Here is a 13,459-nt window from a genome sequence, read left to right as displayed (position 1 = left end):
ATTAAAAAAAACTATCCAGTTTGTCTTCTACAACTTTCAAAGTGCTTCAATCGTTCCTTCTTGTCCAACGTCTTCTGTTAAAATCAGGAAGAAGAAGAATTAAATACATTTATTTTGTCTAGTTTGAAATTTAGATTACTCTTACTATCATTTTTAAGTTTTCACTGGATGCAGAATTTTTCTATCTGGGCTAATTAAAGTTTCTGTGTTTCAGTTGGTTAGTTATATTATTCTGGTTAAGTGAGTCTTAGCATTGAATATACATATAGTCTTTCCAAGCTGCTTTGAAAATTTAATCCTTTTTTTTTTTGAATGGCGGTTTTTATGCTTACTCTGTTTTGAGTTCACTAAATCATCAAACTAAAAAGGTTTGAGCTACAATTTCTCTCATTTGTTGCATGCCTAAATCATTTCTACTTCTGAGATTCTAGGACATGCATGCTAGAATGCAGTACCTTCTTCCTCATTTTAAAAAAGATATTACTTGATAGGACGGAGAAATTGAGAGGGAAAGAGGCAGCATCATAAATTGAAGCAATGCTAAAGGTGTTTCACTTTCCCTCCCATCAATCAAATTTGGGGGTGGGGAATGGCCACCAAGATTAGTGGCAAAGCCATCATGCTGGCACCTGTGGTGGCAATTAAAAAAAAAAGGCGGGGGGGGGGGGGGTTGGCTAGTAGCGCAGCAGGTTAAGCGCAGGTGGCGCAAAGCACAAGGACCAGTGTTAAGGATCCCGGTTAGAGCACCAGGCTCCCCACCTGCAGGGGAGTCACTTCACAGATGGTGAAGCGGGTCTGCAAGTGTCTTTCTCTCACCCTCTCTGTCTTCCCCTCCTCTCTCCATTTCTCTCTTTCCTATCCAACAACATCAATAACAATAACTACAACAATAAATGTGGACATATCTTTTTCAGTTTAGTTAGAATACTTTTTAACATTTTTCAAAGGGAAATTCTATTGATAGAGGAGTAGCAAGTTCATTTAGCTGTTGACTGTCTGAAAAAAGTATTTCTTCCTTATATTTGAGAGTTTTTGCAGGACATAGAATCTTAGCTAGTATTTTTCAGTATTGGGGATATGCCATTCATACTTTCCTGGCCTGTGGATTTTGAAGGAAGCCTGATGGGAATTCCTTTATGTGCCATCCATTCCCCCCCCCCCACTTGTCTTTAATATGTTCTTTGTCTAGACTTTTATAGTTTAGATAATAACCAGGAGTTCTGTTAGCTTAATGAGCTTGTATATTCATTCAGTTTTCACCCCAGGATTTAGAAGTTCTCAGCTATTGTTTTCTTCACATAAGCTATCTCCCTGTATCTTTCACTTCACTTTTTAACAGATGTTCAAATCCTTATACTACCTTTCCTAATGGAGTCAGGTGATCTCACAGCCTTTCTCCATTAACAAATTATTTCCCTTTCAGATCATTTATAAGTTTCTACTCCAGAAGCTTTCTATGGCACTCTTGATTTCATTTATTAAGTTTGCACACTATGAATGGCTCATATTTTAGGCTTCAGTTTTAACCTTCTGCTTATTTTTCTTAGTTTTCTTGTATCATTGAATTTCTTCACAGTATATATTTTGAATTGTACATATTTTTTATTTTTAAAAATTCTACATATTTTAGGAAGACTTAATTTCATACTTTTGAGTTTGGTTTGTGAAGAGTCATTCTCTCCTTATGACATCATTTCATCTTGACATCTCAGGTTGTCTGTGCTTTTTTTTTTTTATTTATTCCCTTTTGTTGCCCTTGTTGGCTTTTTTTTTTAATATTTATTTATTCCTTTTTGTTGCCCTTTTTGTTTTATTGTTATTGTCGTTATTGTTGATGTCGTCATTGTTGGATAAGACAGAGAGAAATGGAGAGAGGAGGGAAGACAGAGAAGGGCAGAGAAAGATAGACACTTGCAGACCTGCTTTACCACATGTGAAGCGACTCCCTTGCAGGTGGGGAGCCGGGAGCTCGAACCGGGAGCTCGAACCGGGAGCTCGAACAGGGATCCTTCTGCTGATCCTTGCGCTTTGCGCCACGTGTGCTTAACCCACTGAGCTACCTCCCGACTCCCAGTCTGTGCTTTTTCAATAGACTCACATCACCTAGGCCAGCAATGAAAAAGTATGGAGTGCTACAAACACAACCTTAATGATTTTAAGCAAACTGCATTGTGTCATGCTTCCTTTCATAGAGATCTGTCCCTTCTCAGCACTCAATTTTTAAAACTTCAACTCCAACACACCACTAAAAGAAATAGCCAAGGAATCTTGAGTCATCCTTGCCCATTCAACTCTTAATTTTTATGAAGCATTTTTCTTTCTGATACAAACTTTTCCAGACAAATTGGTCATACAGGTCTTACTTTTAAAGTAAACAAGTATTTATTCAACACTTAAATCTCTTTGTCATTCTAATAATGGAAGCATGCAAGTTTCTTTTAATCTCTAAGGCAAGATTTGACTTGTGCAACCACATTCAGGATTTATTTTATCTCTTTTTTAATTTATAATGAGCTCAAACATTTCCTTATTTTTAAGCTGAAACTCTTGTCTTATTTCTGTATCTTAGTGATTAGGAATCTATGCTTTCTTCAACATGCCTGATATCATCCTCAAAAGCATGCGTTACATGAAAGATTCCATCACAGACACTAATATGAGATAAAAAGATATTCCTCAGGTTTTGTCCTTTGTGAGTTCCTTTCACAAGATAAGCAATATATATAGGAAGGTAGGGATTTTGCTACCCTTGCAGTTCCTGAAACTAGCCTTTTCAGTCTGTTGTGGTTTCTCTGTTCCTAGTACTTTCTAAAAGCAAGCACTTTTCCCTAGTTATATACTGGTAAAGATTGCTGTAGTATATGAAAGGCAGCAGTAAATACAACAGAGCAGCAATCATGCATGAAGATATGGGTTCAAGCCTCTGACTCCCACCTACAGGAGGAAGCATCATATCAGGTAAAGCAGTGCTGTCACTATTAGAAAGAAAGGAAAAAGTATGTCTGCCAAGAGTTTTTGTACAGTTACTGAGCCCCAGTAGCAAAAAAAAAAAAAAAGCTATAATTTAGCTCATGTCTTAACTTATAACCTCCTTGTTAGTATGAGTGAGCAAATCATACTAACCAGATTTGGCAGGCTCCAATAAGTACCCTAAAAATAACAGGGGAAAATTATGTGCAATACTTGTTATGTAACAATGCTAAAGAAAAGTCTTGGATAATTCAGGCCTAACAAATTATATATGTATTTTCCCATAGGAAAGCATGAAGAACAGAAAAAAAAACTGTCAGCCAAGAGAACTTTTAAATGAAGTAAAAAGTTTCCCACAAAAATCCAGCTGTATAAGATTTCCAAATTCACATTATGACCATCAAGATTTTACCAGTCTTTCTTACAGACTCAACAAGTCAAGACCTCCATCTTGGAATACATACTCTTCCAGAACTGCTGTGGAGGCCACAGATGTGCAAAGGTCTACAGGATTTTGGTTTACCATTTCCCAGTTTAGTCTGAGTGAAGAGGCAAAGGCAGATGTGTATTATTATGGCTTTATCATTCTTTGTCTTTTGACGTTAGTTTGTCTTGCTTTATATTTTCTCTGAAAACCAAATACATTTCTTCTTCTGTTATTTTTTTCTAAAGTTTCTAGTTCATCAGAGAAATGTTGTACTCTTACTTCAGGATTTCCTCCCAGACATTTTCAAGGTAATTGGCTTATGAGAAAAGAGAATAGATTTTAGCAAAGTTTATAGACACTAAAAATTAAGCAGTTACTATAACTAGAATATTATGATAGCATTTGGACAATACTTTTGCACTGCTCAGCTCTGGCTTATGGTGGTGTAGGGGATTGAACCCGGGACTTTAGAGCCTCAGGCATGAGAGTCTGTTTGCATAACCATTATGCTATCTACCCCCTGGAAAATACTTTCATGAAGTTGCAAATCACTCCAGAAAAGGATTAACGGGGCTTACCTGGTTAAGCACACACACATAAAGTGCATAAGGACCTGGGTTCAAGTCCCTGGTCCCCACCTATAGCCCTGGGGGGAGCTTCACAAGTGGTGAAATTATGCTGAAGATGTATCTCCCCCCCCCACAATTCCTTCTTAATTTATTAGGGATCATTTCAAATGAATAGAAAACTTTTTGAAATAATAAAGCTGTATGTTTTCTAAAATGCATTATTATTTTATATATAATTTGTTAGCTGTGGTAGAACAAACATATGCTTTAGTCCTCTATGTGGAACATCACCCACCTACCCCCCAAATAAAATAATTACTGAGCTAAGCAAATTTAATCAATTATGACTAATAATTTTCTTACCTTATTACAATATGGACATTCACCAAATATGATGTTAAAACTCTGTCTACTGGTCAGTAGTCCTCTAAGCCACTAGATTTTCAAAAGAAGATATAGGGAACAATGTCAAAAGAAAAAAAATACTCTAAATATCATTTTATTTTGTAAGAATGTTATTTACCGAGTCAGGCTGGGTAACAAGAGGAAATAAATTACGAATTTCTGCTGTAAGATACCATAGAAGTTTAGGTCTTCTGAGTTATCTCACTCACTCCAAAGCTAACCTTATCAAAGAAAGGACTGCAAAAGCCAAATATGGGCAAAGGAATGGCATACTTTAATGGTGACTCTTTAGTCACTATCAGGTCATCCCATCACTTGGGGCCCTATTCGGGGAGTCCTGAGATTCCCAAACAGACATGATGGGCCTAGACCTCAAGTAAATCCCTCTCTCCATTGTTACTGATCATCTCTATCAGGAACAACAAAATAGACCCCTTTGTTGGCGCCCCATAGGACCCTGCCCTCAACTTGGATCAACATCAGTAGAGAATGTTCCATCCTCCAAAGGGAGGCTGGACAACATACTCTATGCTACACCTGAGGAAGATGGGTCCTGATATTGGGGCAGCTTGGAATGTTCCTACTCATGACCACAGAATGTGAGCTAAGATCTAGAGGGATACAGAGGTCACATAGGCTCCCTAAGCTGAATGTGGGCCCCAGACCACATCAAATCGATGGGGTTTATAGTCAACAATATTTAAACCCCTTTCCCCATATTAGGGAGCTACTCTCTTCCCTGATCCAGCTTTCTGGTCCTTTTTCCAGCCATGACATCATCTCCCCAGACAATAACTTGGATCTACCTGCATAACAGATTTCAGGCTCAGGGAAAAAAAAAAAAAAAAAACTAGTATAGCCATAGGCCTTTTAGAATACAACTAAAATAGGCCTACTAGCTACCTTCAAGATGGAGGACCCCCCCAACTCTTCATCTGCACTATTCCAGCCTTTTAGGTTCATGACTGGTGAACAATTAATTTGGCTTTATAAGTTAATTCTCTTCAGCCACCAGGTTCTAGATGCTAGCATGATGCCGACCAGACTTCCCTGGACAGACAACCCCACCAATGTGTCCTGGAGCTCCGCTTCCCCAGAGCCCCACCCCACTAGGGAAAGAAAGAGGCAGGCTGGGAGTAGGGAGCGACCTGTCAACTCCCATGTTCAGTGGGGAAGCAATTACAGAAGCCAGACCTTCCACCTTCTGCATCCCACAATGACCTTGTGTTCATACTCCCAGAGGGTTAGGGAATGGGAAAGTTGTTGGGAGGTGATGGGATACGGAGTTCTGGTGGTGGGAATTGTTTAGGGTTATACCCCTCTTATCCTATGGTTTTGTCAATGTTTCCTTTTTATAAATAAAAAAATTTTTAAAAAGGGGAAAAAAAGTTTAGGTCTTCTGATCTCAGTTACCATAGTAGGTTGAATTTCAATCCATTAATTACAAACATAAGGTAGTCCATCTTTTAAAACTGAATGAGAGGCCGAGGAGGGGAAGATGGCGGACTGAGAAGCTGCTAACAGCGTGTTCTCTGATCACTTCTTCTGGAAACGGTAGGATTTTCTGCCTTTAGCAGGCCTGTCAATAAGGAGTGACACCAAAGAGGTGATTATAATTTAATTTGGGTTAAGAATTAGAGTAAAGGTGACACGGACTAGCGGGGCTCCAGACTTCCCAGGCGGCGCCGGGCAAGGCGAGTGTGCTGGGCATTGTCCTCCGCCCGGGAAGGCGGCTCCTCCGCCAGTTGCAGAGCGCTGCTGGGCGGTGGGCAGAGGACCCGGAGAGAGCACTTTAGCTCGGGGGCTTTCTCTTGGGAGTCTCCAGGGACCACCGCGACCCTGAGGGCGGATCCAAAGACTTCTTGAGTATAGCTCTCATTGGATCAAAGGACTTGGAGCTAGTTTTCATTTTCGAGAAATCCTTTAAAAAAGTCTGGAGGGGGGGGTTTCCCGGAAGATGGTGGACTGAGAAGCTGCTAGCCGCTGAGCTCCAGACACATTTCATGGAAACAATAGGATTTTCTGCCTTTAGCAGGCCAGCCAATAAGGGGCCATAGCTGTGACACCAAGGAGGTGACTATAACTTAATTTGGGTTAAGAATTAGAGTAGGGGAAAAAAATTCTTTTTTCTTCCTTTTAATTTTCAAGCATACATCCTTCCCGCCCCCCCCCGCCATAAGCAGTCCCTGGGGACCAGCTCCTAGCAGGATACCCCATACCACCAAACAGGGTGGTTTTTTTTTTTTTTTTGAATTCACTGATACACATTTGGGAAGTTCCTTGCACTGCTCTTTAATTACAACTCTTTTTCTTATCTTCTCCCTTTTCTCTCTCTTGTCTCTCTCTCTCTTTTTTTTTTTTTAATCTTGTCATACACTTCTTTCTTCTTTGCCTTTCTGAATTTGTGAATTACTTTGGGGAAGAAATCTGACTCAGAGTGGACTCTCTATGTGTGTATCTCTGCTCTAGTTCCCTTTCCCCTCTTGTTACCCCTAGAATATACAGTGGATAGATTTGCATAACTGCCTATTCTTGCTATCCTCTCTTTCTCTTCTCTTTCTTCACTGGGATTTGGTTACTATTTTTTCACGGACTGAAGAAATTGTTTGGCTAACTGGTAACGATTAAACTACTTCAATACTAACTTCAGTTGCTACTGTAATTCCGGAAGTTGGTGAGTGCAGTTGTCATAAAGGTATTTAGTACAGTGTTACTTGTACTCAAGATACAACAACTGAGGAACAACAGAGCATAAAAAAAAAGAGAAACACATAAATAAAAAAAAAATGGGTAGATTAAAAACAACTAAAACTGCTACTCCAATGAATGAAGACAAGAGCCCAGAAGAAACTACAAATCAGCCAGAAGTAACCATAGATAAGAAAAGTATGCAAGCAATAATAAACTTATTAATCACAGAAATGAAAACAACATTGGAGGAAAGGAATGGCAGTATTAGGGAAACAACAGTTGAGACCCCCAAGGAAAATACTGATTATCTTGAGGCAATTAGAGAACTGAAAGCTGAAATAGCTGTAATGAAGAAAGAAGCTGAGGCAAGGGAAAGCAGACTAACAGAAGCAGAAAACAGAATTAGTCAGACAGAGGATGAGTTAGAGAAAACAAAGAAAGAGGTGAAAGAGCTTAAAAAGAGATTGAGAGAAACTGAAAACAACAACAGAGACATATGGGATGATCTCAAAAGAAGTAACATTCGTATAATTGGCCTGCCAGAGGAAGAAAGAGAGGAAGGGGAAGCAAACATTCTACAGGAAATAATACAAGAAAACTTCCCAGACCTGAATAACAGAAAGGATATCAAGGTTCAAGAGGCCCAGAGAGTACCAAACAGAATCAACCCAGACCTGAAGACACCAAGACACATCATAGTCACAATGAGAAGAAGTAAGGATAAAGAAAGGATCCTAAAGGCTGCAAGAGAGAAACAAAAAGTCACATACAGGGGAAAACCCATAATATTATCTGCAGACTTCTCCACTCAAACTCTAAAAGCCAGAAGGGAGTGGCAAGATATCTATCGAGCCCTGAATGAAAAAGGGTTTCAACCAAGGATAATATATCCTGCTAGACTTTCATTCAAGCTAGATGGAGGGATCAAAACCTTCTTAGACAAACAACAGTTAAAGGAGGCAGCCATCACCAAGCCAGCCCTGAAAGAGGTACTAAAAGACCTCTTATAAACAAGAACATCACTATAATACTTGCAATATATCAGAGTAAACAAATTTTTTTTAGAACAATGGCACTACAATACATTAAATTCATAATATCAATAAATGTCAATGGCTTAAACTCACCCATCAAAAGGCACAGGGTGGGGGGATGGATCAGAAAACATAACCCAACCATATGCTGCTTGCAAGAATCCCATCTGTCACAACAAGATAAACACAGACTTAAAGTGAAAGGATGGAAAACTATCATACAGGCTAACGGTCCACAAAAAAGGGCAGGAACAGCCATTCTCTTCTCAGACACGATAGATTTTAAATTAAATAAAGTAATAAAAGATAGGCAAGGATATTACGTAATGATTAGAGGATCAATCAGCCAAGAAGACTTAACAATTATTAACATCTATGCACCCAACGAGGGACCATCTAAATACATTAAGCATCTACTGAAAGAATTTCAAAAATACATCAATAGTAATACAATAATAGTGGGAGACTTCAATACCCCACTCTCACACTTAGACAGATCAACAAAGCAGAGAACCAATAAAGATACAAGAGAATTGAATGAAGAGATTGACAGACTAGACCTCTTGGACATTTTCAGACTCCTCCACCCCAAAAAACTGGAATACACCTTCTTTTCAAATCCACATAACACATACTCAAGGATAGACCACATGTTAGGCCACAAAGACAGCATCAATAAATTCAAGAGCATTGAAATCATTACAAGTATCTTCTCAGACCACAGTGGAGTAAAACTAACATTTAACAACAAACGGAAAATTATTAAAAGACATAGAATTTGGAAACTAAACAACATGCTCCTTAAGAACCACTGGGTCAGAGACTCACTCAAACAGGAAATTCAAATGTTCCTGAAAACTAATGAAAATGAAGACAAAACCTATCAAAATATTTGGGACACAGCTAAAGCAGTACTGAGAGGGAAACTTATAGCCATACAATCACATATTAAACACCAAGAAGAAGCCCAAATGAACGACCTTACTGCACACCTCAAGGACTTAGAGGAAGAGGAACAAAGGAACCCTAAAGCAACCAGAAGGACAGAAATCACTAAAGTTAGAGCAAAAATAAACATTGAAAATAAAAGAACCATACAAAAGATCAATGAAGCCAAATGTTGGTTCTTTGAAAACTGAATGAAAATTCACTACTACAAAAGAAATCACACATTTCCCATATGGCTGTGGTTATAACTAGATTTAATATTTTAGTGGTCTGGAAGGTGGCACAGTGGATAAAGCACTGGACTTTCAAGCATAAATTCCCAAATTCAATCCCTGGCAAACTCCTCTACCAGAGTGATGTTTTTTTTTTTTTCTCTCTACCTATCTTCTTCATGAATAAGTAAATAAAATACTTTTCAAAGGTATTTTATGATAACATGTAAGGTATGACACCTCTATGTAAGCTGTCCATTATTAAAATGAGACAGGCAATCACAAACATCAGGAGGTAAGATATTAAGACTTATAGAACTACAAGATGCTATATATAGAGAGATATAGTACATATAGTCTGTATCACTTGTCCTATGAATGTTATAGAAGACGAGTGACTAAAGACACAAATGAAAGGCGACTTAATATCAAATAAGATGGGCATTGATTAAATGTTGCCAGGTATTCAGATAATATGCATTCTTAATATCAAAAGTAGATTGTATTTATTTTATACTTAAATTGAGCCTGAAAAGTAAAAGGTACTACACATCTTATTTCCACCATGACTGTTGCTTAGTCTGCAAAACTTGTACTGTGGTAATGTGAAATATTACAGTCTATCAATTTGCTATGACCAGTGAGAATTCATAATATATTTCCCCTTCTTGGATAGGGACATTTCTTTATTCATTAGTACTCATGATGAAGTTATCAAGCAAATCTGACTTCTGGGTAAAGGTCTTTATGTCACAGGTAAGTCTACTGAGTAAACAGATGTTAGACTGTATTTTAATAAGCATACATCCTACACTGGTAGCTGGAAATTTTCAGGCTAGTATTTTATTTTACCTCATATAAGCATGTTTGATGAAAAGGTTGTCCACACTGGGAATTATCACACACTTGGTCAGGAATGGCACCATCAAGTTGATAGGCATAACAAATCCCACAATCCATAGAAAAATCCTTCAAAAGAAAAATATGAACATGTATTTAAAGAACAAAGATGCAATATGGATCAAAAATATACTACAAACAATTTTATAATATAAAGTAGCTTACATTGCTATATTGTAGAAAATGATCACACCACCCACAACTTAGAAAAGCTAATTGTGGGGAGCTCGGCTGTAGCGCAGTGGGTTAAGTGCAGGTGGCGCAAAGCACAAGGACCTGCATAAGGATCCTGGTTTGAGCCCTGGCTCCCCACCTGCAGGGGAGTCGCTTCACAAGCAGTGAAACAGGTCTGCAGGTGTCTATCTTTCTCTCCCCCTCACTGTCTTCCCCCTCTTCTCTCCATTTCTCTCTATCCTATCCAACAACAACGACAATAACAACTACAACAATAAAAAACAACAAGGGCAACAAAAGGGAATAAATAAATAAAATAAATATTTAAGAAAAAAGAAAAGCTAATTATGTTTTCTTTTTCACCCAATAAATACACAAAGAGGATTTTTAGACTAAAGTAACATTCCAATATTATACATTGATGTGTCACCAAGGTATATAAAAATAGAAATCAATATTATCTAGTCATTATTTGAAAAATCTATATAAGAAAAGGACAGGGAATCAGGCAGTAGCACAGTGGGTTAAGCGCAGGTGGCGCAAAGCGCAAGGACCGGTGTAAGAATCCCGGTTCGAGCCCCCTGGCTCCCCACCTGCAGAGAAGTCGCTTCACAGGCGGCGAAGCAGGTCTGCAGGTGTCTATCTTTCTCTCTCCCTCTCTGTCTTCTCCTGCTCTCCCCATTTCTCTCTGTCCTATCCAACAATGACTGACGACATCAATAATAACTATAACAACAAAACAACAAGGGCAACAAAAGTGAATAAGTAAATAAATAAATATTTTTTAAAAAGGACAAAAACAACCCTTTCATTTTAGCATTCTATATTCCTAGCTTTTAAGTTTACTCTTTCTGAAATGTGGTGGTATCTATTCACTTTTTAAAAACTGTACTTCTATAACTTCACAAGCCCTGTATCAAGCTAATTAGAATTTTATTTCAGTCATCTGCAAACACATAGTGTAGAAAATCCAAACATCTCATTAGCTACACTTTGGACCTTTCTCCCATTATTTTTAATAATAAAGTTCCCTGTCATTAATCATTTATTGCTACAAAGACCATAGAAAAAGTACTTATAGCCACCAAAGGTTAACAAGTTAACAAGTTCTTTGATATAACTATTGCCATAGCTCAAAAGTCTATTATATTCTTCTTCCCTTTCAGAACCTTTTTTTTTTCTTTTCCTGGTGCCTAAAAGAACACCTAGTTTGTATTATACAACACTCTTTAGAATTCCAAAGCCCCTGGTGTATTGCACCAAAGTAAAAGACTGGTGCAGAAGAGGGTTCAGGCCCTGGAACATGATGGCAGAGGACCACCTAGTGGGGCTTGAATTGTTATATGGAAAAGTGGGAAATGTTACCTATGTACAAAATATTATATTTTACTGTTGACTGTAAACTATTGATTCCCCAACAAAGAAATTAAAAAACAATAATAATAATATTAGAGCACTGAAAAAACTTACAAACTTTTCCAGGACTGCTCTGGATGGGAAATCAATTTCTAAAACATCTTTCAGATTTTGTAAAAGAGTATCTTCCGGATTCCTGAAAGCAGGGAATAAAATAATAATAATAATAATAATAATAATAATAATAATAATAATAATAAATGCTAGTAAACTTGTAAAATCATAGTAAAGTCAATTATATTGCAAAAATACCTACCACAAATGTATGTTTCTGCTCAGCTTGATTCCCAGGGGTTTTACCACTTCAAATATTTAGAAAGAAAAACATTAATAATTGAAACACAGAAATTTAACAATTTAAACAGAACTTGTTTCATTTTGTAAAGCTACATTTGCCACAGAATTTTTTAAAACAGATATAATTGATAATCACTGTATGAGTTTTAGGTATATAGCAAAATTGGACATGCATATATTAAGTGATTACCACAATAAGTTTGCTTTGATATCTCTACTTTTTGATAGACAATAGACTGTCGACTATCAAATGTTTATACTTGAATAGAAAATATGAATCAGATACAGTTTTAATAAAAACACAAAATATACAGTTCAGAACAATGAGATTTTCATTTAAAGTATTTACCATTAATATGTTAATAGTATTACAACAGTGACAGAATTGTCTGATTTGCCTGAAAACATTCAAATCTGAAATCTCATACCATGATCAGCTCCAAGAAAGCAGCACTCTGGAAGCATAGTAGGATGCCTGGGATCAACTTCTATATTTATTGAAGCATTATTCCCTAACATAAAAGATGAAAATCTTTAGCTGTAGCACAGTTCTTAAAACAAACAGCTATCAACCTACACACTAGTTTCATTTGTACCCAAGGAAAAATTAACAAGATATTAAAAGTTTCTCATAAAAATAAACTTATCGGGCAGGGGTAGACAGCATAATGTTGTTCTGCAAAGAGACTCTCATGCCTGAAGCTCCAAAATCTCAGGTTCAATCCCCAGCACCACCATAAACCAGAGCTGCACAGTGCTCTGGTAAAGTAAGTGAATAAATAAAATAAATATAAACTATCAGTAAATAATAATTTGAAAAGCTAAAATTTGAAATTTACTATTATAACTATACAAAAAAATTAAATAGCCAATCCAGAAATTAGTATGACTATTTTAAATTCAAATTCTGGTCAGGATTCTACTAGCATTTAAATTAAAATACTGTTATGATAAATGTGACAACATAAAAAAATAGCACAAACTGTTTTTTAGAACTGATAATGTAGAATAAAGCTAGGAAGGTAAAGTGCTTAAAAAAAATGCCTAAAGTTGGGGTAGAGATAGCCTAGTGGTTAAAAATACTTGCATACCAGCCTGGCTAGCTCAGTCGGTAGAGCATGAGACTCTTAAAAATACTTTCATACCTGAGGATCTCTGAAGTCCCAGGTTTAATCCCCCATAAAGATTTCAATTTTTATTAAACTGGAAGTTAATCATTTTATAACAAAAATCATACAGATTGCAAAATCTAAGAAAAAACAATGTGATGATTTACTTGGCAACAGCTTTATTTTTTTCTAGAACAGAGTGAAATTGAGAATGTAGCCATGGGAGGTGCTATACATAGAAGGAAACTAGAGTTATGGGGGTTTCTGCTTTTCTTTGCCTCTATAAACCTGAGTGAAAAAGTAGCCC

At 37.1% G+C, this 13,459-nt stretch overlaps 2 protein-coding genes across 6 annotated transcripts in view; one reads left to right on the top strand and one right to left on the bottom strand.

Annotated features, from left to right (window-relative positions):
• VRK2 (VRK serine/threonine kinase 2) overlaps positions 1-3,629 on the top strand; it is a 93,283-nt gene extending 89,654 nt beyond the window's left edge. For all 4 annotated transcript variants that reach the window (XM_007533732.3, XM_060187239.1, XM_060187238.1 and 1 more), the window contains one exon: positions 3,258-3,629. In XM_007533732.3, the coding sequence (XP_007533794.2) occupies positions 3,258-3,602 (345 nt within the window). In that variant the 3' untranslated portion in view covers positions 3,603-3,629. The remainder of the gene's footprint in view (positions 1-3,257) is intronic.
• Positions 3,535-13,459, bottom strand: part of FANCL (FA complementation group L) — a 62,611-nt gene continuing 52,686 nt past the window's right edge. For both annotated transcript variants that reach the window (XM_060187241.1, XM_007533731.3), the window contains 6 exons: positions 12,472-12,555; positions 12,003-12,048; positions 11,801-11,882; positions 10,109-10,225; positions 4,330-4,401; positions 3,535-3,713 (listed from right to left, as the gene is read on the bottom strand). In XM_060187241.1, coding sequence (XP_060043224.1) covers positions 3,678-3,713; positions 4,330-4,401; positions 10,109-10,225; positions 11,801-11,882; positions 12,003-12,048; positions 12,472-12,555 — 437 coding nt within the window. In that variant the 3' untranslated portion in view covers positions 3,535-3,677. The remainder of the gene's footprint in view (positions 3,714-4,329; positions 4,402-10,108; positions 10,226-11,800; positions 11,883-12,002; positions 12,049-12,471; positions 12,556-13,459) is intronic.

Source organism: Erinaceus europaeus, chromosome 3, assembly GCF_950295315.1.
Source record: "Erinaceus europaeus chromosome 3, mEriEur2.1, whole genome shotgun sequence".
Taxonomy (NCBI): Eukaryota; Metazoa; Chordata; class Mammalia; order Eulipotyphla; family Erinaceidae; genus Erinaceus; species Erinaceus europaeus.
Note: the sequence above shows the minus strand (reverse complement) of the source record. Positions and strands in the feature narration are given on the sequence as shown.